The sequence below is a fragment of the Notolabrus celidotus genome, chromosome 11 (assembly GCF_009762535.1).
Source record: "Notolabrus celidotus isolate fNotCel1 chromosome 11, fNotCel1.pri, whole genome shotgun sequence".
In the NCBI taxonomy this organism is placed as follows: domain Eukaryota; kingdom Metazoa; phylum Chordata; class Actinopteri; order Labriformes; family Labridae; genus Notolabrus; species Notolabrus celidotus.
The window spans coordinates 33912642-33938470 of record NC_048282.1 but is presented as its reverse complement, the minus strand read 5'-3'; the positions used below and the strand labels follow the sequence as shown (position 1 = coordinate 33938470).

Sequence of the window (25829 nt, the reverse complement as noted above, 5' to 3'; positions counted from 1 at the left end):
TGATGTTTCCAAGCCAACCAGGATTAATGAGTTCACAGCTGAGTGCTTCCAGAGCCATAAATATTATTGAACGCAGCTTTTGTGTACATTAACGCGGCGAGCGCTGGAAGCTGGTGTTTATATTTCCACCTAGCCCGGCCGGAGTGCTCGAATTTATCTCTCAATAAAGAAACAGAGGATGACGGGGCAGATTATCTGTAAAGCTGTGACTATTTGTAAGATTGTTTTCTATGAAAGTGATTACTTTAAAAGGTGCAGTATGTAATATTTAGCATGTTTAGTATAACCGACTTCGTAGAAATGGAATAAAATATTCAAGTTTCAACTCAGAATAAGTCTTTCATACCTACATAGGAGCGGGTCCCCTTTCATGGAGGCCGCCATCTTGAACTGCGCAGAGGAATTTGTATTTATGCAAAATTTTAGTGGTTAAAAACTTGACAAATTGAGGATCAAACTTATCATGCATGATCTCGTCCTTGAAGGCCATCATTGCTCTCACTGATGCTCCAAATTCCTGTTTCTACCAAGCGGCAACCTCCCATCTCAAACTACGAAGCCCTCACAGAAGTGTTATAAACTGCAGTTCATCAAGCGTCCACTAGAGGCTGGCTGCAGAAACACCGGAAACCACATACACACCCATTCAAAGAAGACGATCTTTACAGCAGAAATGAAAATGTTTACAGCCTGGTTCAAAAAACAGCTTCGGTCTGAAGAGCTAATTTCTCTATCGGCACACACTGTATGGAGGTGAATTTTTTTCAAACAGGACATTTCAGAAGATATTAAGATTACGAGTTTTGCCCATATAAGGACATGGCTGACTTGACTGACAGGTGGGAACACTGCAGCTGTTGGCTAGGAGGCTCAAACCCCGCCTCTTCACCTACTATACTAGCAGTACGTATAATTTGGCCAAAATTCAGTATGTAGTATGTGAACAAGAGCAAAATCTGCAGTATGCCAAAACTACCCAGATGTCGTACATCCATCGGACCAGTCTGCCTCGCGTACTGTTTCCCACAATGCATAGCACTGGTTCCATATTTTCATTCCTCTTCTTTTTTTGACGGGGGGGAACTCAGTTTTTGGGCGCTGTGAAAATCATTAAATTGCATATAAACCACTTCCTAACTTTTTAAATCATAAGTGGATGCTAACTAAGCAGTTTCACTATCAGCCTGGCCGTTTACTTCCGCTTTCTGAAACCGAAAATCCAGTGACGTCTGACCCAGCGTACTGCAACAAAGATCCAACAGAACACTCATACTGCATACTAAATTCAAACACAGTATGTAGTAGGCAGTAGGTACTGCCTACTACATTAGCAGGTAGTATGTTGCAGGCCGTTTGGAAAACAGCCCATGTTTGGTTGAGTTCAGCATTACCAATATGGCTCCCGCCGCCGACTGGCTTCAAAGCAGCGCTCAGGAACAGATGGGTGACGTCACAGATGCTACATCCATTATTTATACAGTCTATAGTTTCTACACACTTTACCTTTAAAAGGTCTGTCAATTAAAAATCCCAGTATATTTAATCAGCATAAAGAAGAAGCCAGACACATTTGTTAAAACAGCCTTTATTATAGTCATAAGTGGCTTGACACAGGAGTTATAAATGTGTTTGTTATAAATGGTGGTGCTTTATCATTTAGTGGAATGAAAAAATATCTTAAATAAATATATACATAAGAAGAATGGAGTATTCATGATATGCAAAGTGGTTTGACATTGAAGATGGCAGTAGTGTGCCACCTAGTGTTCAAATGTAAGACTATACTTTTGGTATGGAGCTTGATTTACCTGACATGGTTGCAGCTGTGTTTGAGGAAAGGGCAGATTTCTTTACTTCTGCCTTGAACCAAACATTTTAGTTGAATATTTGACAGAAATGAAGAAGTAATCTCCTTCATCCTTCTATTACAGGCTGACAAAGTGATAAAGTCGGTGAGTAAATGTGCATCAAAAGTTTCCCTGATTCCCTTTGTTTGAAGACAGTATGTAAACAAAGTGTTGAAGCTTGTATCCAGAGTTTATCATTTTAACATTTTTTTCATTTAACATCACAGCAGTTATTTTTCTCCTGACTTCTGGTTCATGGTTGTAGTTTTAACATCCCAATAGTATGTATAGGTTGTATATTGTGTAAATAACAGATATAATTTCACTGCTTCACAACTTATTTGTATCAAAAAGACAACAGATAAAGAAATGTCGAAATAAAGCTGGCAAAATACTTCAAATTTAACATTTTGTTGACCCAGGCATTCAGCCACTTCCTTGCTAAATCCCTATTATGTTTGCTAACGTGATGCTAGCATGAAATTCAGTTGTCAGCTAGCATAACTGAAGCTAATTTTGTCTTTTTAGCTCAAAAAATGTTGATATTTACTTCTCATTTAGCTTTTAGCTTAAGTTATGCTTCCTAGATTTTACTTTAGACTCACATAATGATACTTAAGCGTTTAAATGTAAGCTAAATTAGGAATTCATGCTTCAGCTAAGGTAACAGTAGGCAGTGGCTAATTGCTGGAAGTAGCTACATAAGAAATAACGTGAAGACGCAGTTTGTCTGATAATTACATGGCTGTGTTAAGAGCTTGATTTTGACTCCTCATTACATAGCAACGTTTCCTAACAACGGTCGGTTAATATTCGATACATTGCAGACTGTTGCTATGAAGAACGGACCGTTGCTAAGGGTACTGCTTTGATAACAGACTAGATGTAATCATATTAATGTGAAGAAAACAAACAAACGAACATTTTCTCTGCTGTTCACTTATTTCCAACATATCTCAGTTACTGTGCTGAGGTTTGGGGAAACACTTATAAAAGCTCATCAGAATAGTTCACAATGTTGATTTCTGTGTCGAATTCATTGTTCCTCAAATCCAAAATATTGAAATTATTTGACCTTGTGGATTTTAAAACTGCACAAATTGTGTATAAGGCAAGGACAATTATTCTTCAAAGATTGTTCTTTGAAAGAGAAGGGGGTTATAACTTCAGATGGAATTTAAGATTAAAGATGGTGAGTGTTCGGACCACGAGGAGAAGTTTTTGTGTTTCAATCTGTGGAGTAAAACTGTGGAACAGACTCAATATGGAGCTACAGCAATGCCAAAACAAAATCCAGTTCAAGAAGAGGTATAAAGAAGTAATTTTCATGAGGTACAAGGAGGAAGATAAGCGTTGATATTCCTGAGGGGTTTACTTTTGATTGTAGGTGTTAGTATGAAGATTTGTTTTGTGGGAAGGCTCTCGTATAATGCCAGAAAATAGTGAATAAAGGGGAAGGATTAGATAAGTTTAAATTCTTCCTACTCTTTTTTGCACATGTAAAGTAAAATGTTTCAGTGCTTGCTAATGGAACTGATTGATTTGGGGTTTTTTTTGTATAACTATTTCTTCTTTATTTCTATTTTACTTTTACATGTTTGAAATAAAGACATCAAATCAAAATCAACATCAAATTTGCCAGAATTCGTGCTACGTTTTGATGAAACAGATTTTTTTGTTAGTGTGTTTATAGTGAGATAATTCAAGTATCATTTGTGTGGCTAACATGTCATAATTTTTTTCTGAGACTGCTTTCAGTCCTGAGAGTCAGAAGGAAACATGGTGAAGTAGCTTTTAGTCATTATGCACCACATATCTGGAACACACTCCCTGAAAGTTGTAGGTCTGCTCCAACTCTCACCTCTTTTAAATCCAAGATTAAGACTTTTTTTATTTGCCACTGCCTTCCTATCTTAGCTTATTTTAACTCACTTTAAATTAAAATTTTAATGTAATTTTTAATATATTTCTAATTTCCATTTTCTTTTCTGTTTTATTATATTTGTCATTTTAATTGTGTTCTTTTATGCCTGTCTGAATGTTACCAATGCTTTTAATGTTTTAATGTAAAGCACATTGAGTTGCCCTCGTGTATGAAATGCGCTATACAAATAAAGCTGCCTTGCCTTGCCTTGAGACACGGTCAGTTGTTCTTTTAGTTCCACATGAATCGAGAAGCGGTGAAATGATAACTGTCAGATTCACTACACAAGCTACAACCTCTCAGCCTCCAACCCTGATCCTGAAGTAGGAAGAAAATGGCCGGTATGAATACGCTTCATAAACACTAAACACATGTATGATGTATATTTTCACTTCGCAGATCACCCGGACACACCCCTGGATCTGCACTGTAAACTCTTAAAGGTTCCAAATACCGAGGTGGAATACTGACAAACAAACTGATGAAGAACGGGTAGGTGAAGTGAAGTGAAGGCAGCAGCCATATGATAAACAGCATATTTGATATCTTGTTCTATTGACTTCATGTCCCTTAAAGATAAAGACATTCCATGGTGCCTGGTGGTGACGAGGTTAAGGATTCAGAGTGTTTGTCCCTGGGTTAGGTCATGGCTTCCACGTCCGGTTTAAAAGGCAGTGCTTCGGATCATCCCATAGGCCTCGTACAGTTTCTGGAGGAGCTCCTCTTTCTCATCATGAGGTAGGAAGCATGACTTTGCAGAACAGATGTTCTGTAAGACACAAGGGGTCAATAAGACACACATTTACTTGCATTTGACTTTAAAAGGGATAGGCAAGTTGACAGAAGCTCATGAATACAGCTGTATAGCCTTCCCTTGTTAATGTGGCCTAGCAGCTCCAACCTTTACAGTCAAAAGTTATCATTTCTTTCAGACTTTCCACTTCCTCAGTGGAGGAATTGTATTTTATACTTCAGTTTGCTTATAAGGAGCTTTCCTTGAATAGAATGTGGAGAAATTATGTTCCAGAATTGAAATTGGATTTTGATTGGGACTTGGTCTGGCGTTAATATTTTATAGATGGCTCGAAATCTTGAACATCAACAAATTAAACTATATACATAGAAGTTATCTTACTCCCAGAAGGCTGCACTCAATGCGCATCCTGCCTGACTCCAGCTGTAACCTGTGCCCTCAGGGTGCTCACGGCACATTTATTCATATGTTTTGGGAGTGCCTGCCGGTCACTTGTTTTTGGAATGGCGTCTCCTCTCGATTATCTACAATATTCTACTTGTCTATACCTGTCTTGGCCGCAGTGTTACTCTTGAATCATCTATCCTTACTCCCTGTTGTTGGGCAGCAGTAGCTCAGTCCATAGGGACTTGACTTGGGAACCGAAGGGTCGCCGGTTCGAGTCCCAGTATGGATGAAGTTTGGCAAGTGGACTGGTGGCTGGAGAGGTGCTGGTTCACTTGCCTGGGCACTACCGACATGCTCTTGAGCAAGGCACCGAACCCCCAATTGCTTGGGGTGCGCTGGTTGATGGCAGCATCCTCACTCTGGCATCTCTCCCTAAGTGCATGTCCACTACATGTGTGTACATTGCATGTATATACCAAAAACTGTGCGTGTAGCATGACCGAAATTCTTCTTCTTCTTCTTCTTCTTCTTCTTCTTCTTCTTCTTCTTCTTCTTCTTCTTCTTCTTCTTCTTCTTCTTCTTCTTCTTCTTCTTCTTCTTCTTCTTCTTCTTCTTCTTCTTCTTCTTCTTCTTCTTCTTCTTCTTCTTCTTCTTCTTCTTCTTCTTCTAAAATACCTTTTTTTTTGCTGCCAAAAAGTTGGTTGCTATGAGGTGGAAACACCCAGATAGGCTGACAGTCAAGAGCTGGATCCTCACTTTCCTAGATATAGTTTACTTCTAGCTTTCCACTGCTCGGATGATCACGGGTAAAGAGTGTAATATTCAAATGTTGGCTTTGTTTGCAGAAAAACTGAAAGAACAGATCTAGCCTCTCTTAAGATCTGTGTTGTGGTCTGATGCAGCTGGTGGTCTCAGTTTGTTCTGGGGTGGGTTATTATTTATTTCAATTTTACATTATTTTATTTCATTTATTTATGTATTTATTTTATTTTATTTTATGTGGGTGTACATTTATGTATGAACATCCAAACTTAAATTTGTGTGTGGCTGCTTAGCCATTGTACCTACTTGCTACTGCAAATGTGATTACAATATACACTATTTGTCATTTTTTCTAAAAAAAAAAAAGAAAAAAAGAAAAGTTATAATTAAGAGGATTTTCACTTGTATGAATTTCTGGCCTAATACAAGTTCTGGCTCTAGCATGAACAAAAGCTTGATAACCTAACTGTGAACCGACTGATATCACAAAAAGCAACACTGTTTGTGTGTGGATGTTGAGTGAAGTCCAAAACGTCTCCCAAAAATGCAGCTTTTGTCATCGATGCTGCCAAAACAAAAATAGATCATAGAGACTGTGACTTAGAGTAAAGAGGTTAAGAATGGTTAGCCTGAAGGGTCGTCTAATATGTGAATATTAAGTCTTTAAACTCCTGGCTTTTCTGCACCCATACAATGACAGAGCCTGTAGCTTTAAGAGGAGCTTACATAGTTCAACTTGGGAGTGTCATTTTTTATTTATAATTGACCAAGCAGCCAATACAGCAGATTGGCTTAGCTTAGCATAACGACTGGTATCAGGAGAAATATTGCTCATGTTGGACACCAGGTAGTAGATGAACACCCTGACCAACTATAAAAGCATATTTTTTTGCACCATGGTTAAATGGGCACAATGGATTTTGGATGGCGCCATGCTAGCTTTAATCCTTCGTATGCACAAACTGGCTACTAGCTGTAGCTTCATAAATAGTTCAGTGTTATGGATCTTCTCATCTCCCTCTCTGCAAGAGTATTATTCAACATGTCAGGCTCTGCAACCCTATCAAAGCTCAGCTTCAGTGTTACTTGGATGTGGAGTAAGATTCCTCACACACTGTTTAAAATCATTTGAAAGCAGGGGGTTATTGAAGTGTATTGAAGACTTCTCTAATGTGTGGTTTTGTTCCTGCTTTAATCAGCAGCTGAGGAAGACATCACCCTCCACATGGCGGCTACAGTCCATGCAATTAATTCAACCCATATTCAAAGGCCTTCGTACTGCGCTCTCCTGCTATTATCATTCATGCTTTTGATCTCACCAGCCGTTTGAATTCCTCCTCGGTGAATCCCATGTATTCATGCGCGGTGTTGTAGTCCAGGTGCAGGGTGGAGTTAAAGATCAGAGGGTCGTCTGTATTCAGGGAGTAGTTAGCTTTGTCCTTCCTGAACCTGCACAGAGGAAATGAAGACGTCCAGACAGCAATGAATGAAATGTGTGCTTCAGATCTGCTTTAATGCGGGTGAACTGCAACACCCTCATATGAAATAAACACAGCTCACGTTATGACAGGGTGCTTGGTGAAGTCTGGGTTGCAGGCGCCTGTCAGCTTACTGGATATAGGACACACCTGTAATCAGAACAGAACAGGAAGCACTGAGACACCTTGACGGTTTGTCTTCATCTAGGTGTGATATCAAAAGCTCCACTAGGGGTCAGCATTTCTCTGTACTTCTACCTGTTGGTACTATAACGTTAATGGTCATAATAATAATGAATCTCCTTATAATTAATAAAATAAAAAATGTGTCTACACGTATATAAGAAATAAAAAACCTGTTTTTACACAGCCCCTTTGAAAGAATGTGAAGCCTCATTAGGGACGTTACTTTCCCCACATAATACTTTGTAAGAATTCTTGAAAGTTCGTTACCTCAAAGTGCATGTTCTGAGCCAGCAGTTTCTTGTACAGGTCCTGGTCTTCCAGGGTTCTGTAGCCATGTCCGACCCGTTCAGCTTTCAGAACTTCTACGGCCTAAAAGTATCACACAGGGGTCAGGAGGAAGACACAAGAGGTCCCGAGCTACAAAAAGATCCTCTATTTAGCGACTGTCAGCAGAATCTGAGGGCTATTTCTAGAAGCACACTCCCAACAGTCGTGGCATTGCAGAGCTGTCAGTTTAAAGGATACTTTCTTAGAGAGTGGCCACTTCTCATGACAGCCAGTGTGCGGTGAGTTAAACTGAGACGTAGTTTTACTCTGAAAGACTCGAGATAAAGCAGCTGAGATTTACACAGAGAGTAAAAGAAGTTATACATATTTGTGTTTCTCATTCAATGACTGATTTTGCCACCTCTAGTTGAAACTAAACTAACCTCATCTTTATTTATATTTATTTATATGGAACCTTTCATAAATTAGAGCATGCAGCCCAAAGTGCTTCATGAAAGACAGATGACAACAGTTATAGGTAAATAATACAAGGCAAAAAGGAAAGTAATATGAAATACTTAAAACATGAAATAATTTACCAACCCCAGCTTTAATTCAATAAGATAAAATCACATGAATACCAGAAAAAAAAAAAAAAAATTACAGTAAAATAAATTCAGATAAATATCAGAAAATAATAATAATAATAATAAAACCAATTAATAAAAATCGGATAAATACAGAAATAATAAAATAAAATAAAAATAATTACAATAAAATGAAGAAAATTAGATAAATATCAGAAAAATAAAATAAAATCATTACAATAAATTAATCAAATACAATCTGATAAATACCATAAAAATAAAATAATTACTATGAAATTAATACAATCAGATTCATATCAGAAAAAATAATAAAATATGAATAATAAAATCAATAAAATAAAATCTGATAAATACCAGAAAAATTAAATTAAATCATTACAATAAAATCAATAAAATAAAATCTGATAAATACCTAAACAATAAAATAAATAAAAAATAAAGTAAGATGGAATCAAATCAAATAAATTGAAATGATGCTCAATCAGTGGTCATAATGGTAATAACGCAGTCCATGTGAATCTTTACCCTTAAGATCTTTACATGAGTGGAAGTAAAGATGCTTGTGTCAAAAGAATACTGTTAAAAAGTGTAATTTATCATTAACTACTTCTCTGCTGAAACAGTGAAAAGTAAAACCTCTGAAATGATCTCCTGGTATAAAATGTACCTGTACTGTTTATGACAGTTGCACAGGTACAGAACATCTCTTATGTCTGTTTCTCTGCAAAGATAACTCACCTTCAGGTGGATTTATGAGACTGTTAAATTCAATAACTCTTCTTTGAAATAGAATAAAAACAACGTAGAGAAACTTGGAACTTATTGTAAATCAGTTGCAGAGAAGTTCTGTTCGTTATTGTCCGATCCTTTTAGGTTGGAATCAGTCTCAGTGTGAGAAAGTCAGTGTGCAGAGACGCCAGATCACAGTAAAATAATCCCTATCTTCCTCTGACTGCAGTAAATTAAAAGTAGAAGATATTTATGATTGAATGTGGCTTTGCAGATACTGTCTGACTGTACTTATGTGCAGTGTGACACTGTACTTGAACCTTGCTACTTCCCGTGACTGCTCTCAGCTGGTGGAGAACAAACCCTCGTCTCTTTTCTTTGGCTCCCGGCCCCTGATATCTGCATCTCTCATTACTATTGTCAGTGTGTGACTTCATTGTTTCGTTAAGCTGCTGTTACCGCTCTCACTTTGCTGCTAAGTGAAGATAATTAAGTCCTCACCCTGTTCAGAAATGTCTTGAGTTATTTTCAGTTAGCTCACCTCCTTCACGACAGAGGGCGGGCCCACCTCTCCTGCGTGCACCGTCCTGTGGACCCCACAGCGCACCGCTTCCTGTCAACACAAGCAATCAGGGAACACATCAGTAATCTAACAGCACGGCCCAACATCTGGCTTTCACATCTGTAACACTGGAGCTATATGATCTATCATTCTGACATGTTTGGTACACAATGCTTTGTCTCAGGGGGAAAATGGTGCCGCGATGAACTGCAGGAGAAAAGAACGTTCGAATGATTAACGAGTGTGTAGAAAAACTAAATACAGTCAGGACAGCCTGCTGCTGTAATCATCTCCTTTTGTTTTGGCATTAACCCCGGACACACCAAGTATGTCTCTCTTAATCTGCACACATGCATCTCGAGGTCACGTCGTTTTGAAGATAACCCTCAATATTAGTGTGGACTCTGCTCCCTGAGTCCTGGCCTTTGTTAATTATTGAAACACCTTATATATTACGCAATCTTTTACAAGTCAAAATGAAACAGAAAAGGCATCAAATCCTCAAACAGGGGGTTGTTTGAGTCAACAGAGGGTGCTCCCCATGTACAGAGTCAAAGTCCTCTGAGCACTGGTTGCTGGTTTGACTCTGATTTACAGTGTGTGTGTAATTCTTTCTTCTTCCTAATTCACAATCTCTCTACAACTGTCCTATCTATGAGGACAAAAGCCCAAAAAGATAAAAACGCTTTAAAAAGTAAGTGATAAGGGGCGCCTAGCTGTCTGAGCGCGCCCCATATCCAGAGGCTATAGTCCTCATTGCAGCGGTTGCAGGTTTCACTCCCGGCCTCGACCATTTGCTGCATGTCTTCCCCTGCTCTCTGCTCCCCGTACTTCCTGTCTCTCTTCAGTTATCCTATCCATTAAAGGCAAAAATGCCCAAAAAATATAACTTAAAAAAAAAAGAGTAAATTATACAAAAATTGTTAACCATGAATACAAGTGAAACAAACCTGCATGCATAAATTAAAACACACCTGCAGTCAAAATAAAGGTTTTTAAAATACCTTAAAGCTGGGGTTGGTAGTCCGATTTAGACACTTTTTGTTATACTGGTTAAAATGATCTTTATGTCCTGATGGTAATCAATACATAATGTGTTCTTAAAAAAGAGCGAAGAAAAGCTGCTATCTACAGCCGGAGTAAACCTGAGAAAACCCCAACCAATCAGCGTTTTTGGGTGTCAAAATTTTAAACCATTCAAATCCCGTCCTGCCGTTCTGCCCGTCACTTGTGCGTACATTTTCCCGGCATGTACTCCAAGTCCCCGTCTCCTGCCTCTGCTTCCCCTGACTCTACTGACTGCCCCTCTCGCTCGACCTCGGGCCTGTCCCCTCTGACCCGATGAGGTGCTTTGCTCAGGACTGTAGTCCGGATCAGAGTCTAAAAAAATCTCACCACTGGGGCTTTGACAAGCAGACGAATTAATGACATTTAGTAAGTCCTACAGAAAATGTAGAAGTATTGTAGCGTCTGTCTGGACGCTGTAGGGATGACGAGCCGATTCGTGAACACGTTGAGTTTTAATAACCGGTCACTGTCGGCCGTGATCACGCCAACCAACAAAACAACAATCAATGTTTGAATGAATGAAGAACTTCTCCTCTTGTCTCTCCTCTCTCCCGCTCGCACTCTCTACACCTCTCCTGATGCCTTCACTAACCGTCAACACTGTAGGAATTAAGAACATCTACACTGAACACGTTTAACAAACAGTAGAGCTGTTACAGTGTTATATATGTGTTATAACTTTTCTCCTGATATCGTGTCACCAGTACAACTGGATAATGCTAGCATGATAGTTGTGAGTGCTAACAGCAGCCATGTTTGTTTGTGTTTTTAACTTTCACTATGAGAATGTTTTGGTGAGGACCGGTTTTGAATCAGTCACCATCATATGGTCGCAAGTCAGCGGCGCTCGTGCATGTGAGCGGGGGGGGGGTCGTTTTGGAGGAGCTCTGAGGGAGGAGGGGAGGGGTTAGATGGAGTCCTGAGGAAATGCTACATTCAAATTCATGCTAGTTTTCCGAGACTGCCAACCCCAGATTTAATGTTAAGAAATATGTTTCAAAATCTTCAAAGCACACTTTCTCATAAATCTGAGTTTGTCTAGTGAAAGTATAATTATAAACACATCATTGGTCAAGTCATCCACGCATTCATATCATCACGCATTGATTACTGTAACTCCTTGTACTTTGGTATCACCCAGTCCTCATTATCTCGCCGTTCAAATAGTCCAAAATGCAGCAGCTAGGTTTCTGACAATGTCAAATAAGAGAGACCACATAACACCAATTTTTGCCTCCCTACACTGGCTTCCGATCAGCTCCAGAATCCATTTTAAAATCCTTCTCTTTGTTTATAAAGGACTACATGGTTTGGCCCCCTCTTACATATCAGAACTCCTGTCTCCATATCACTCAGTCAGAGAGAGCCCTCAGCTCTTCTCACCAAAACCCCCTGTCTGTCCGAACATCAAGAACAAGGAGCTATGGGGACAGGGCCGTCTCTATCTGAGCCCCAAAACTGTGGAATTCCCTCCCCCCTACCATTGGATTCTCCCCCTCTGTTGAGACTTTGAAAAGTCGTCTTAAAACTCACTTTTATTCATTAGCTTTTAACTGCTCCTAACCACACTGGCTCAGATGCTTCACTGCACTGTTAATTGTCTTCCCTGTCATTGCTGTCGCCATTACTACTGTAAATTGAATTTTTATATTGCTCTCTCCCCACTCTGCTTTCCCTCTCTCTTCCTCTGTTTGTGTTTTTATTTCATTTTCTCTTTGTTTTCCTCATCGTCTGTTGTAAAGCACTTTGGATTAACCGTGTTGTGTGTAAAGTGCTATATAAATAAAGTTGATTTGATTTGATTGGAGCAGAATTACAGCACCATTAATCTGTTGCTGCTTTTAAAGATAAACAGGGCGTTCACAGTTTGATTTTATTGTCAGCTCATAAATTATTGACTGATTGTTTTGGCTCACTCGACCTCTGACGGGTTTTATTTTAACTTCATTATCACCGTCAAGCTGTCAGGCTAACAGTGAGATTATGGGAACACTTTCCAGCAATAATAGTGCACATAATGTGTTCTTGGAAGAAGAAGAAGGAAGAACTTCACAAACACGCCCCTAAAATCATTTTCTCATTCAATTAAAAAAATGAATTAAATTTTCCAACTGAAATATTATGAACAGTCAGCTCCACCCATCCTCCATCAATGCAAGCAATGAATTCCAGATAAGACTCGGTCCACACCCGCTGCTGTGCTGTATTAACTGATTAATCTACAACATTCATTACGGCCTGACGGACAAAATTCATCACTTACTGAAGGACTCTCTGAAATAATCAATAAAAGCTGGCTGAAAACCAAATTGGATTTTTCTGAGCGGCGTCACAGCTTAAGAGGAAATTGATTAGTGAGTGTTGGGTTTTCCTCCCTTACTGTGTGAGTGACAGATTAAAGCATTAACACTTTAAGACTATTCTTTGACTCTGAAACATAGACTGTGTATATAATGGACAGCATAAACTTTGCTTTAGTCTAGCTTTTTATCGCACCATCACTGCGCCAACACCCCAAGAATCTGTGCTTCATACCAAGATAAATACTGAGCAGAATCTCCCTCATTTAATATAGTGAGCCAAATGTCACATGAAATAAAATATCCAAACATGCTCTCATGTCATATCCAAGCGGCAACCTCCGGTCTAAAAATATGAGTCAATGCTGAAGTGTTAAAAGTTGCAGTTCATCGAGGATTCGCTTGAGGCTGGCTCCGGAAGTACCGGAAGTCACATACACATGAATGGGAAAAAGACGATCTTTGCAGCATTAATAAACATGTTTACAGCCTGGTACAAAAGATGAGTGTAGTCTGAATAGCTAATTTCTCGACGTCCTCTCACTGTGAGGGGGGTGAATTTTTTTCTAATTCGGTAATTTCGAAGATATTGAGATTACTAGTCTTCCAATGAGAGGCACAGCTGCCTGCAGGAACACTGCAGCTGTTGGCTAGGAGGCTCAAAGCCCGCCTCTTTACGTCACACTGGCTCGACAGAAGCAATATGGCTGCCACTGCCGATTGGTCTCAAAACAGCTCTTCAGAAACAGATGGGTGACGTCACAGATCCTACGTCCATATTTTTTACAGTCTATGGTCATATCTTGAAATAAATTGACTCAGTGTGGGCAGAATGGATTTTTTTCATTCTCGGGGGGTTTGTAGACATGCCAGGGACACATATTTCAGGTAAAGAACCATTAAAAAGTCAATTTTGCATGATATGTCACCTCTAAGATATTGTTCTGCTGCCATTTTTTGAATCCCATACACTTCACATTTCTGGTGCCGGCTCTGTATTTTTACGCTTCAGTGACAAAGAGTGATGATATGAAACAGATGTGGTAATATTCAAGCCAAAAACTGAGTCCGTTTATTTCAGGATATGACATGAGAGCATGTTTGGATATTTTATTTCATGTGACATTTGGCTCACTATATTAAATGAGGGAGATTCTGCTCAGTATTTATCTTGGTATGAAGCACAGATTCTTGGGGTGTTGGTGCAGTGATGGTGCGATAAAAAGCCAGACTACAGCAAAGTTTATTCTAATTAAAAGTGAACATAGGCCACGCATGAGAAGAATTACACCACCAAAGTCAGTAGGATTTAACTTCTGGGGACCATGAATGTCTAAAATTTCAAGGCAGTCTATTAAAAAGTTGTCCTCATGGACGATAAGGAAACCTGCTCCTATGACAAAAAGAAACTCTCTCCCCTCCTCGTCTGTGTAGTTTTGAGTCCACAGTTTTTAGGAGATTCCTGAAAGTTGCTGATGTGATAACCCGCAGCCTTATTTCTCTCATCCTGCAGCCTGTGGGAACACGATGTGGACTCTGTGACCTATAAAATATTTTTATGATGCAGTAAGCAAAATAAAAAAATGAAAGGTACTCACTGAACTTTAGTGCCAAGGTTAGCACTCGTTTGTTGTGCTTTTTAAACGTCTACAATCACACCTCTGAAACAAACGTTTGGCAAACCGATCTTACTTATTGTTTCTAATATAAAAACTGATGTTGCATTACAAGTTGTGCTGCATTCACATGGATTCAGGCCAGTGTGCAACACCCTCTGATGCACGGTCTGGGAAAAACAAACATTAACAGTCTGACGGAAAGGTGAGGCAGCAAAACAAAACATGCTCGACAATAATTTGCTTTGGTGGTGCCGTATTGTCTGCAAATTAAATCTACAAGACTTAAAAAAAAGTTTCTATTTCATGATAGAATAAAAGCTCACTCTCTATATTTAATTGAAAGCTAATGCTTTAAAGGGATCTGCACTTGATTCAGTTAGCTCCAGCAGTTCTGATGTTGAGAACCCAGTCCCAGTATCAGTGCTTCCCCGTCATCGTTGAAAGGTCAAGTTTCAACATAACTCTAAGTGATTCAGAAGCTTCACATGCCTTCATTGTAGGACATTTTATCCTGTTGCATGCCCTTTTAACAAAATTTAGTCCATTGCAGACCCTGTGTTGTGTTTTAGTGTCGTTACATAGATCTAACATTTTACAAGGTGAAAGGATTTCAGGACATAAGGGGTTGGTTGGTTATTTTTATATGGGCACCCCCTATTTTGATGCCATATTGAATTCAATGGCTTACCTATGCTTCAAGCTGACCGTGGCTTGGTTTATCACTATTGTGTTGTTGCGTTAAAGCTAGGGTTGGTAGCCACGGAAAACTAGCATGAACTTGAATGTAGCATTTCCTCAGGACTCTGTCTAACCCCCTCTCCCCTCAGAGCTCCTCCAAAATGACGCCCCCGCTCACATGCACGAGAGCCGCTGATTCAAAACCAGCCCTCAGCACATCGTTTGTGTTTCGCACTACATCAACTCATGTCTCACTCAGCTGTAAGAAAATACCAAAACATTCTCATAGTGAAAGTTAAAAACACAAACAAACAGGAAATGTACGCTTTGTAGGAGGCGGGCAGAACGGCAGGACGGGATTTGATTGGTTTCATCATTTGGCTCCTGATGGCAGGGATTGGTTGGTGTTTTCCCAGGTTTGCTCCGGCTGTAGATAGCAGCTTTTTTTACCTCTTTTTTAAGAACACATTATGTATTGATTACCATCAGGACATAAAGATCATTTTAACTAGGGGTGAGCCCGACTAAGGATTTGCTTAGTCGAATCGAATTCATCAGATTTTGCCCATAGTCGAGGAATAGTTGAATGTTTTTTTCCTTATTGACCCAAAGTCTGCATGATGGTGACCGCATGACAATATTACGCATAACCCTTTACAATTAAGAGACTCATAGCTTAAAGTAAAAGGGACAACAGAATATTATAAGTATAAAACTAAAAATTTTTAAACCTATATTACACGCAAAAACAACGAGGTGATGAAGGAGAGAAAACTCAAATAAGGCCGCCATCCGTTAAACATGGAACAACGCTCCACTATAGAATAAGGAATCAGGAGATATTTAAACAGTGTTCACACAGCAGAGAGCAGCACTGCGGAGGGTAGTTTGTCCAACTTCAGGCTAAACATGTTTATAATGTTCAAAATCAAACCTGAACCAGCTAAAGGGTTTTTAAATCTCTTAACAGAACCTTTTAAAACAGTCTGTCATCGCGTCTTTGTCCGCTTGAGTCTTTTCAAACTGTACGTGAGGAAAACCATCGTGTGTACGGGCAGAAGTGCGCTTCTGTCTTTGTTGACTGTAAATCCTGTCTTTGAGAATATCCTCTCTGATGGCGTGGAGGTGGATGGGATGCTGTGGATTGTTTTTGAGGCAGCTTTGGGTATCCCTCCTCGTTCATTTGGCCCCGTACAGTTTTTGTGTGGTCCGGTAATCCTTGATCTCACAGCCCTCTTCATGAAGCTGCTCCTCATCTTCATCACTATTTTTTAGGATCAACTGAAGTTTTATTTCCTGACATTTTGAGCTACCATGAACGTAGAAAGATTTAAAGGCCCGCTGAGGTACGTCTGCTCCACAGGTCCTGCTAAATGGGAGAGTCCCCCTTTAATTACCAGGGTAGATTTAATTACCACTTTAAGAAGATTTAAATGTAAAATTAGACATTGAGCACCCCCATGGTTTGAATGGAACGATCCACGTTTCATATGCAAATAAGTGTATCTAAATCTGACTACCAACCCCAGATTTAAATATCTGTTTGTACTCCTTTTTGCAAAGAGCCATGTGACATTCTTTGTAAACTTGATTTTGTTGCATGAAACATATTAAAGTATGATCTGCCAGCCTCTCCTTATTTAATTGCACTGTTCTCTATTAACAAAGTGATCTTTGTTTGGTCATCCATCATGCATTAGAGGCATTCAGGCTTTGTTTTTAAGAATGTGATTTGGTTTAACCAGGTCAAGATACACTAAAGCAAACACAGACGGTTTTTTCACACTCACCTCATAGGCGTTCTTGTGTCCAGGGTTAGTCTCACAGTTGAGTGACTCATCACCTGCCAGATCAATGGCGACCACGCCTGCTTGTTGATATTTCTTACACAGCTCCACGACGTCCATGGACCAGTCTGGAGGAGTTAGAACACAGTTTTACAACACAGCTTGGTCGACACCAACACTTAGTCGTGACTGCGTTTGTGGTAACAAAAGGATATTTAAGAGTTGAATGAGAAGATATTAACCACTTTTGAATCTGTACAGTAAATATGTAGCTACAGGAAGCTGCCATGTAGCTTAGCCTTAATATTAGGTGTATGGATTATGTCCCCTTTTGGAAAGAGCCAGGCTAGCTGTTTTCCCTGGTTTTCAGCTGTTTTGCTAACTTAAGCTACCAATATCCTAGTTATTGCTTCATATTGAGGATCATACTTCATACAGTCATATTTTCAACCAGGAGCTGCCATGAGAGAGAGAGAGAGAGAGAGAGAGAGAGAGAGAGAGAGAGAGAGAGAGAGAGAGAGAGAGAGAGAGAGAGAGAGAGAGAGAGAGAGAGAGAGAGAGAGAGAGACAGAGAGAGAGAGAGAGAGAGAGAGAGAGAGAGAGAGAGGAGAGAGAGAGAGAGAGGAGAGAGAGAGAGAGAGAGAGAGAGAGGAGAGAGAGAGATCACAGCGGGGGTCGATGTGATTGGAGAAAAACCCTAGGACAAGATCTCAAAAGTATGCACCCTTATTTTGGCATCATTCTTTACATTCAAAGCTGTATGTGCGTTTGATGCCCCGCCTCAACGCCTGTCACGCCCACAATTTTTGTCTGGAAAAAAAAGTTAAGATAATTTTTTCTCGTCAAGGTGTCTTCTATAGGTTGCCCTTCGTTTGGACTGAATCGGAGAAAAGCCTTCGGAGAAGATAGCGAAAGTACGCACCCTTATTTGGACGCCATTTTTCATGTTCAAAGCTAGGTGGCGCTCTTCCTGTAGTCTGAGTTTGAGATATGGGTGCAAGAGGATTTTTTATGCATCCTGATGCCATGAATATGTGTATTGATTTTCAAGCATGTAGCTCAAAATAACCTCTATGGGGAGGGGTTTTGAAAACTGTAGGGGGCGCTAGTGAGCACAATTTTCCGACGTTTTTTTTTATGACCTGCCCAAAGTCTGACACGCCCACAATTTTCATCTGAACGGAATGCCTTTACTTTGTATTAATCGTCAATGGGTTTACTATAGAATGTGCCTATTTTGGACTGAATCGGAGAAAAGCTCTAGGAGAAATTAGCAAGTATGGATCCTTGCACAGACCCATTTTGGCCCCATTTTTCATGTTCAAAGCTAGGTGGCGCTCTTCCTGTTGAGTTTCGAATATGGGTGCAAGAGGCTTTTTTGTGCGTCCTGATGCCATGAATATGTGTAGTACTTTTCATGAATGTAGCTCAAAAAAACTCTATGCGTAGGGTGTTATTTTTACCTCTAGGGGGCGCTACTGAGAATTTTTTTGCGAGACCTATAATAACTTGCAATTTTCACCAGACCCGATGAGTGTGCAAAAATATCCGCGCTTTCATTCACGTTCAGGGGTCCAAAAATGTGTTTTAAGTGGCGGAAGAAAGAACAATCCTTAGGGTTACAATAGGGCCTTCGCCACCAGCGGTGCTCGGGCCCTAAAGATAGCAATGACTCCTTGTCCCTTCTTGCTTTTTATTAGCTCCAACCTGTGCACTGTTAATAAAGAGCTTCACAACACTTCACAATAAATAACGCCCATAAAACGAGTTAATAATAAGTTAATAATTGCAGTATCATGAGAGTTCTACTTCACATAAATAGCAGCATCAGTGATTTTATCTAATGTGAAACAAATAAAGTAAATTGGGTTATAAGTGTAAACTAGATCTGTTATTCATTGTGTCACGTCTCTACTTTTATTACTGTATGAAAACATAATTTAGAGTATATCTAAAAAAAAAACAGTCATATAGATAAGATGCCATTTCCAAAATGACTATGCAGAATTCACTCTCACAATATGATGAGCAGCATGTTGTTACGGTTAAGCCACAGTTTCCTTTAAAAAGCAAGGAAGTCCTGAGGAAGTCCCCTGAGTTTAAAAATGACTGTAACCATGGGGGGAAATTTTGGCATGATATTTCCAGAGATGTGGTGCAAAAAAAAACTTTGGCTATGACTTTCTCTTGGCTTTCATGCCACAAAGGAAACAGCTGCAGATGAGTGGAGCAGTGATGTGCAACCTAACCTACTTTCCAGTACAAACACATCTGCTTTTACAGCAACTGCTCATGTTATCACGGTTTGCTCTGCCTGGCACAGCTCGTGTTATTACCACTAACACTACCGCACCTACCGCTGATGTCATCCAACAAAGGTGCTGATTGATCTTTGCCAAATGATTAACTGCAGATGTCACTGCTGCCAGCTTTCTGCCTGTTCCTAGAGTTTCTTATTTATGTAAGAAAGTTCATAGAGTTTCTTATTTATGTAAGGCCAGTAGCGCGGCTCGAGGAATGACGATCTATGGCGTTGTATTTGTAACTAAATGTGTGGCTCCATCAGCTGGGTCGCTTCTACACGTGTCTTAGCACCAAATTATGTCACCAGTACAATATGTCAGCACCCATCCCGGGAGGAGATAGAGGCGCATTGTCCTTATTTATTTACAGTCACTGGTTTGGACCGGGTAATGACAACATGTAGTAATAGCTGTGTTTCTGTGGTGCTCTAACTCATTATGTAACATAAACAACTAAAGCAGAGCTCTGAGAGAAAGGACAGTACAGTTAGGAACCTTATCTCACAAGGTTGTTTGGGCAGACGGGAGCATGAACAGTTCATTACTTGGCATGTGGCGCATGCAGCATAGAATGGACCTGGCTTTGATATTGAAGGCCCTCTCCCCTTTGCTGAGGCCCTGGTTTACCAGGTGCACCACCTCGTCTGGGCTCAGGTCACCTCTGAGAGAGAGAAAATAAAACACAATTATTTATCCCTCACCAAAAAAGCAGAAAGCACTCTACATGTCCCACCAAGGACTGCAGCTTAGAATGAAAGACTTACTCCTTCTGCTCCCATGGAATTGGATCCACTTTAGTGTTAGCCAGGAAATGTGGGCTGTATCGCACTTCGACGTAAATCACTCCTTCTTTGGCTTTGTCCTCGACAAACTCGTAGGCTATCCTTTTTATGGCCTCTCTGTCTCCTCTGAAAAGAAAACAACAAAGACAAACAGAATAAATGGCATTGCCCTTTGGCTCTGATAATCTGTTATCTCAATGATACACATTGGAGCTATCAGCCTCAGACATTATCTTCAGTATGACGACTTTTAAAATGCTTGAATTGCTTATTTTCAAAGTGTTCCCGACATCATGGTTGACTTAATAAAAATACTTATTTACAGTGCTGGCTGCTTTACTTCTGGCCTCTTATTTCTATTTTACACATTAGAAATATTTACACTCTGCAAAAAGAGAACTCTTAGGACAGTTTCTAAAATAAATCCAATACATTCTTACATTTTTCTGATGAGGAATAACCTTTAAACATGCCATTATAATGTTAGAAATGTTCCTTATTTCCAGTTATTATCATTAAGTTGAGGTGTAATGCTCATTTTCAGACTTTATATTGTCCTTCTGTTAGCCTTGGAGTCGCTTTATTCCAGGGGTTCCAAAACTTTTTAGCCCCAGCCCCCAAAATATAGGTGCCAAAGACTCGGGACCCCCACTGTCCCTCAAAGTGATTTAAAGTGGCTTCATTTAGCTGGTCTGCAGAGAATTAGCCTACCTTTATGAGCATGTGTCTGTGTTTCCTGTGCTGTTATGAATTAACCTGCTGCTACTGATGCTTTTAATAATTAACTGGTCTCGAACCCTTAACTAAGGAGTCATCTTGCAAAAAGAAAGGCAGAAAACTCATTACAGTTTCTATTTTCACAGGTTCAGGTTCAGGTTCAGGTTACTTTATTTGTACCCGTAGGTAAACTTGTTTTGCAGCCAGTGAGATGTTAGGTCGATACAAAATTACAAGATAGACTTCAGGCAGAACAATCTACTTAATGTGCAAAACATACAAAAAATATCCTAAAAACTAATGTAACACTAAAAATGGTAAAATGAATAGACATGATAAAATGATAAAAGTGCTAAAGGTTCCATTTAAAAAGCATATCAGAAAACAGTCAACCAATAAAAACAATAGAATCATATGAATAAATAAGACTATCTGGGCTCAAGTCATAAGATTGGAGGCTGACTGTGTGGGAAAATAAAAGCTATTGCTTGTTCAGCTCAGTAACAGCAGTAGGAACAAAGCTTTTCTTGTGACGCTGTGTCCTGCACCTTGGGACTAAAAACCGTCGTTCAGAGTGAAGAAGCTGGAAATCACTGTGCAGAGGGTGTGAGGCATTATTTAAAATAGAGGTGGCTATCCGCTGTAACTGGTTAGTGTACAGGGAAACTGTGGATGCCTGTGGCTCACCAATCAACTTGCTTGACCATTTAACTATCTGGTTTAAAGACTTTTATTTCAAGTTTAGATACTATTTTTGCACATTTTTTTTTACTATAATGTGTAAAATGTTCTATTTTTAGACATATTTAAAAAAAAACATAATTTCACAACCCCCAATTTGTTTCTCGCGACCCCCCCGGGGGTCCCAACCCACGCTTTGGGAACCCCTGCTTTATACGATGAAGAGCTCACAAAATTCTTAACTTTTCTCAGATTGGTGTCTTTTAAAACATTACAAAATGCTACATTTCAGCTGCTGTCTCTTAAGAGCACCCTCTTCCACAGCACTCTAGAAGCCTCCCACACTGTTGCTATACTAGAAGTCATGTTTTTCTGTATTTAAAGTGACAGATTATGAAATATGGCTGTATGTTTTGGACCCAAGATCTGACCTGCAAAGTTTAAAAAGGGACAAAAAAAAATCCCTGCAACAAAGTTTTGTTTGTAGAATTATAAAAGGCGTTATACCACCTACTTACCTAATAATAAAAAAAGGTAAAACTGAATAGAGTCTAAACATTTTGAATATATCAACTTTAATGAAACAAAAACTAAAAAACAATAGTTTTGAAAACTGTTATTAAATGCAACTAGCTGAAGACCTTAAGGGTGAAAACTTTATATATATAAAAAACTACTTTATATTGATTTATATTTATTTACTTTACAAAAGTTTTCTGTGATTCATTATCTTATAAGGATATTATACAAAACTATTATTTGATTCTTTCAGCAAAAAACGCATCTGGGAATATTTTGATTGTCCAATGATCAATTAATTAATTCCTCAAGAAAGACCTCTACTTTATTCAGTCTTTGTTTAAGGGAAATTTTGCACCTTTTATTGTACATTATAATAGAAAAACATAAAATAGTTTGATTTGAAACATTAGTTCATTCGAAAAAGCCTTGAAATTCCATGCTCTGTAGTTTCTAAAGGAGGTTCAAGACTTAAATCAGTCCTCCTTCATGGAAACTATCACCAGATGTGGGTCAGGTCAGGTTAGGTAAGTGTCGGTCCATTGGGAGAGTCACAGCTCCGTGACTGCTATCCTGTCTTTAGACTCAGTATCACTTTCCGTCCCTCATCATGTGAGAGACAACAGCACCTCTTCTAGCATTTACACTAACAGTGAGAACTCATACTACAGCTCTGAATGCCTGTTGTTCTCCAGTGTCCCAACATACCACAAACACATCACAACGCCACTGTTCACATACAACAATCCTGCATGAGCTACACTCCGCCAGCAGCTTCCCTTATGTTGTTGAATCCATACAGCACACAGGGCTACACAGAGCCTTAACACAGAAGGGACTATTCAGTTAAACTACTCGCTCCAGTCCGGCCACTACAGACTTTCATTGTTCAACGCTTTCACGGCTGTGGAGGATCTGAAAGACTGAATTTGTCTCAGTTCAGTCCTGTCACTGGAGGGCCAAATGTAAGATGGAGTAAGACCGGAAAAAAAGTCCTTGAATCAGTTTACTCTCCTCTCAGTTTGGCTGCCAAGGTGACACTTGATCTTAATAATGATGTCTTCCTGTTCTGGCTTTAAAATCTACTACCCAATGGTGCAATTGAGTGTTGTTGCATAATCCTGCTGTGTCTCACATCCGTCACACTCAGGTTTCAGAGGACTTTGAATGCATCACAAGTGTGCTACTCGTAAAGTCTTACTTTATTCCTATGATAACAAAGTGTGACTGAACTTTGACCCTCATTGAGTTGTTTAGTTGTGTTTAAAGCTTCCTTAGTGTAACTAACAATTTATAGGGCACAGCCGACTTACGCACTGAGGTGTCAGTCTGTTGCAGGAACATACAGGAAAATGATACACTGACCACCACACACTGAAATGACTATCATAGCTTAATTGTGAGCAATGTTTGCAAATCAATATTCATTGTTTCGCCATGTAACATGAAATTGCTCTTGAAGTGTGTGGAGTACTTGGAGAATCACAGAAATTGGTGGAACCATCCCATATAAAGGAACACAGAACTTTGATGTGACTTTTTGGTGGATCAATGGCAAAATAGCTCAATGGCGCCATCCACAAAATTTTAAAAAAGTAGCCCCTGCTCTACATTTAGACTAGACTGACAAAATTTGGTGTGTCCATTAATTGCATTCGTATCTACAAAAAAGCCTCTTGGTGCCATAACCTTAACCCAACAGGAAGTCAGCCATATTGGATTTCAGTTTATCATGAGATGAAGAGAATAAAAATGTGCTGCTCTACATTTAAGCTAGACATGCAAAATTTGGTGTGTCTATTAAACACATCCAGATCTACAAAGAAAGCCTCTTGGTGCCATAACCTAAATCTAACAGGAAGTCAACCATATTGGATAACACTTTGCTGTACTAAAATTTCGCTGAACTTTCAAAATTTGGGGTGCATATCTGTCATGTTTGGACTGACAGAAAAGCCTCTTGGAGCCCTACCCTTAACCTAATGTGAAGTCAACCATGTTGGATTTAAATAAAAAGGTCTGTGTAGTTTTGGCCCCTTTACAGGTACTCCACTTTAACAGTTTCCTGCCAGGTGCACATGTGATCCACATAAATCTTACATGTTGAAGCAACACCCATGTGACTAATGAGATGAACCCTGACCCTTAATCTCTCAAACCTCACCCTTTGCCCTTTTTGTCATCTGCTCAGCAAGAAAACACCTTTGGTATTTATGGAGCTCAATCACTGATGACAGCGTTTCAGTACTTACGCAATCACGTGCATGTACTCTTGGAACTTTCCCAGGAAGCTTGTGAGGGTGCCAGGTTTCTCCACAATAATACACTTTGTCAACTCCTCCACGGTGTCTGCTTTCAGAGGGATACCACGTCTCCTAAAAGGAGGAGAGGAAGAACAGGAAACAATTTAGGGCAATGTAAGATCTAAATAAATACTCTAACTCATATCAACCCAAACTGTATACATTAAGTTACCAATGTGTTCTGCTTTCTTAAAAGACTGTTGTTTGTGCATGAGATGTTAAAGCCTAAGCTATTGATTAGTCTATTGAATTATTCATTACGGGATGTATTTAAAAAATGAAAGGATTGATTTTGCTGTGTTGGGATCACATTTCCTCCAAATGAAGAAACATGTTTTTTACTGAAGAGCCTAACCTTGCTGGCTTTTCAGGGTGACACTGATATGTGATACCTATATTCTTGAGCCAGATGTAGACTATCTTTACCTTCACAATTTTAACTTCACTGTAGACTCACAGGAACAAACCTCTGGACCAATCAGAGCAATGAAGCGTGGTGGATTAGTATGCTGTTAGGCCAGGTAGCTAGATCCATCATCCAGCTCATATGGAGTTCAGTTCAACACAAACTATGATGTACAAATGTGTGGTGTAACTTAATTTAGTAGCTAACACTTAACATTTTTAAGTAACATGAACTACCATTCAGTGTATTTTAATAATGATGCCTGCCATCTTCAATGTTTACCTTAATGCCTTAACATAACTTAAACCAGCTCCATATTAAAGGACCTGTGGTGATTGGCCGTCTGGAAATCTGTCTGAGCAGGAGGACAATAGGACCCCTCCTATCTTAAAGAGGTTGCAAATTGGTCTTGTTTCCAGGATAGGTCATATGTGTAATGTACTATCCCCAGACTGGAGGCCGGCCTTTACCATTTGCCACCTGTCTTCCCTCACTCTCTACTCCTCACATTTCCTGTCTCTCTTCAGCTATCCCATCAAATAAAGGCAAAAATGCTCAAATATATATTGCTTAAAGTGGTCGGGCTCTACAGAGCATTTTAGCGTCTTTCAGCCTGTTGTTTTGGATTTATCCTCGTGGTTTAATCATTTAGTTCACTCTGCTTTCACTAGCATTGTTTTGCAGGAAGAGACAGACAAAACGTTGAAGACTAGCTATTTAAGAAAAGGTTATTTTGGCAAAGACGGAAAATTTGGTGGTGGAGACCAAAATCAGAGTGAACTGAAGAATGAGTGCAAGAATTGTATCCTTCAGGTGCCACAAACATGATTCAAAATAAATTGGATTAGCATGTTCCTTCTGTTTGCTACCATATCAAGCAGTGATAAAATGTGAGGTTGGTTTTAAAGCTTGTTTTGGTGTCCCAAAGTGGCCCAAATTTAAATCAATTGATTCAGGAAGACAGAACTGTGACAGTAATATAACTTAAAATGTATTTTATCTCTATTGATTTGTATATGGATCTGAAAAAATACAAACAAATACAAATTAAATATTGAAACAAATCCAATTCAAAGGAGAGTAAGCCAACCTACCTGGCGACATCAAGAATAGTCTGAACCCTGATGGCTCCATCGAGATGCACGTGCAGCTCAACCTGTGG

At 39.4% G+C, this 25829-nt stretch overlaps 2 protein-coding genes across 2 annotated transcripts in view; one reads left to right on the top strand and one right to left on the bottom strand.

Annotated features, from left to right (window-relative positions):
• The first annotated feature begins 1786 nt into the window (after positions 1-1786).
• ccn5 (cellular communication network factor 5) overlaps positions 1787-25829 on the top strand; it is a 73364-nt gene continuing 49321 nt past the window's right edge. The window contains exons 1-3 of the transcript XR_004632896.1: positions 1787-1952; positions 4171-4263; positions 4415-4509. The gene's annotated coding sequence lies outside the window, so the exon portion shown is untranslated. The remainder of the gene's footprint in view (positions 1953-4170; positions 4264-4414; positions 4510-25829) is intronic.
• ada (adenosine deaminase) overlaps positions 3888-25829 on the bottom strand; it is a 29990-nt gene continuing 8048 nt past the window's right edge. Inside the window, exons 2-11 of the mRNA XM_034695002.1 lie at positions 25762-25823; positions 24211-24333; positions 20024-20167; positions 19805-19920; positions 16960-17084; positions 9484-9555; positions 7606-7707; positions 7235-7302; positions 6994-7123; positions 3888-4540 (exon numbers count right to left, since the gene is read on the bottom strand). Of these exons, the coding sequence (XP_034550893.1) occupies positions 4436-4540; positions 6994-7123; positions 7235-7302; positions 7606-7707; positions 9484-9555; positions 16960-17084; positions 19805-19920; positions 20024-20167; positions 24211-24333; positions 25762-25823 (1047 nt within the window). The 3' untranslated portion in view covers positions 3888-4435. The remainder of the gene's footprint in view (positions 4541-6993; positions 7124-7234; positions 7303-7605; positions 7708-9483; positions 9556-16959; positions 17085-19804; positions 19921-20023; positions 20168-24210; positions 24334-25761; positions 25824-25829) is intronic.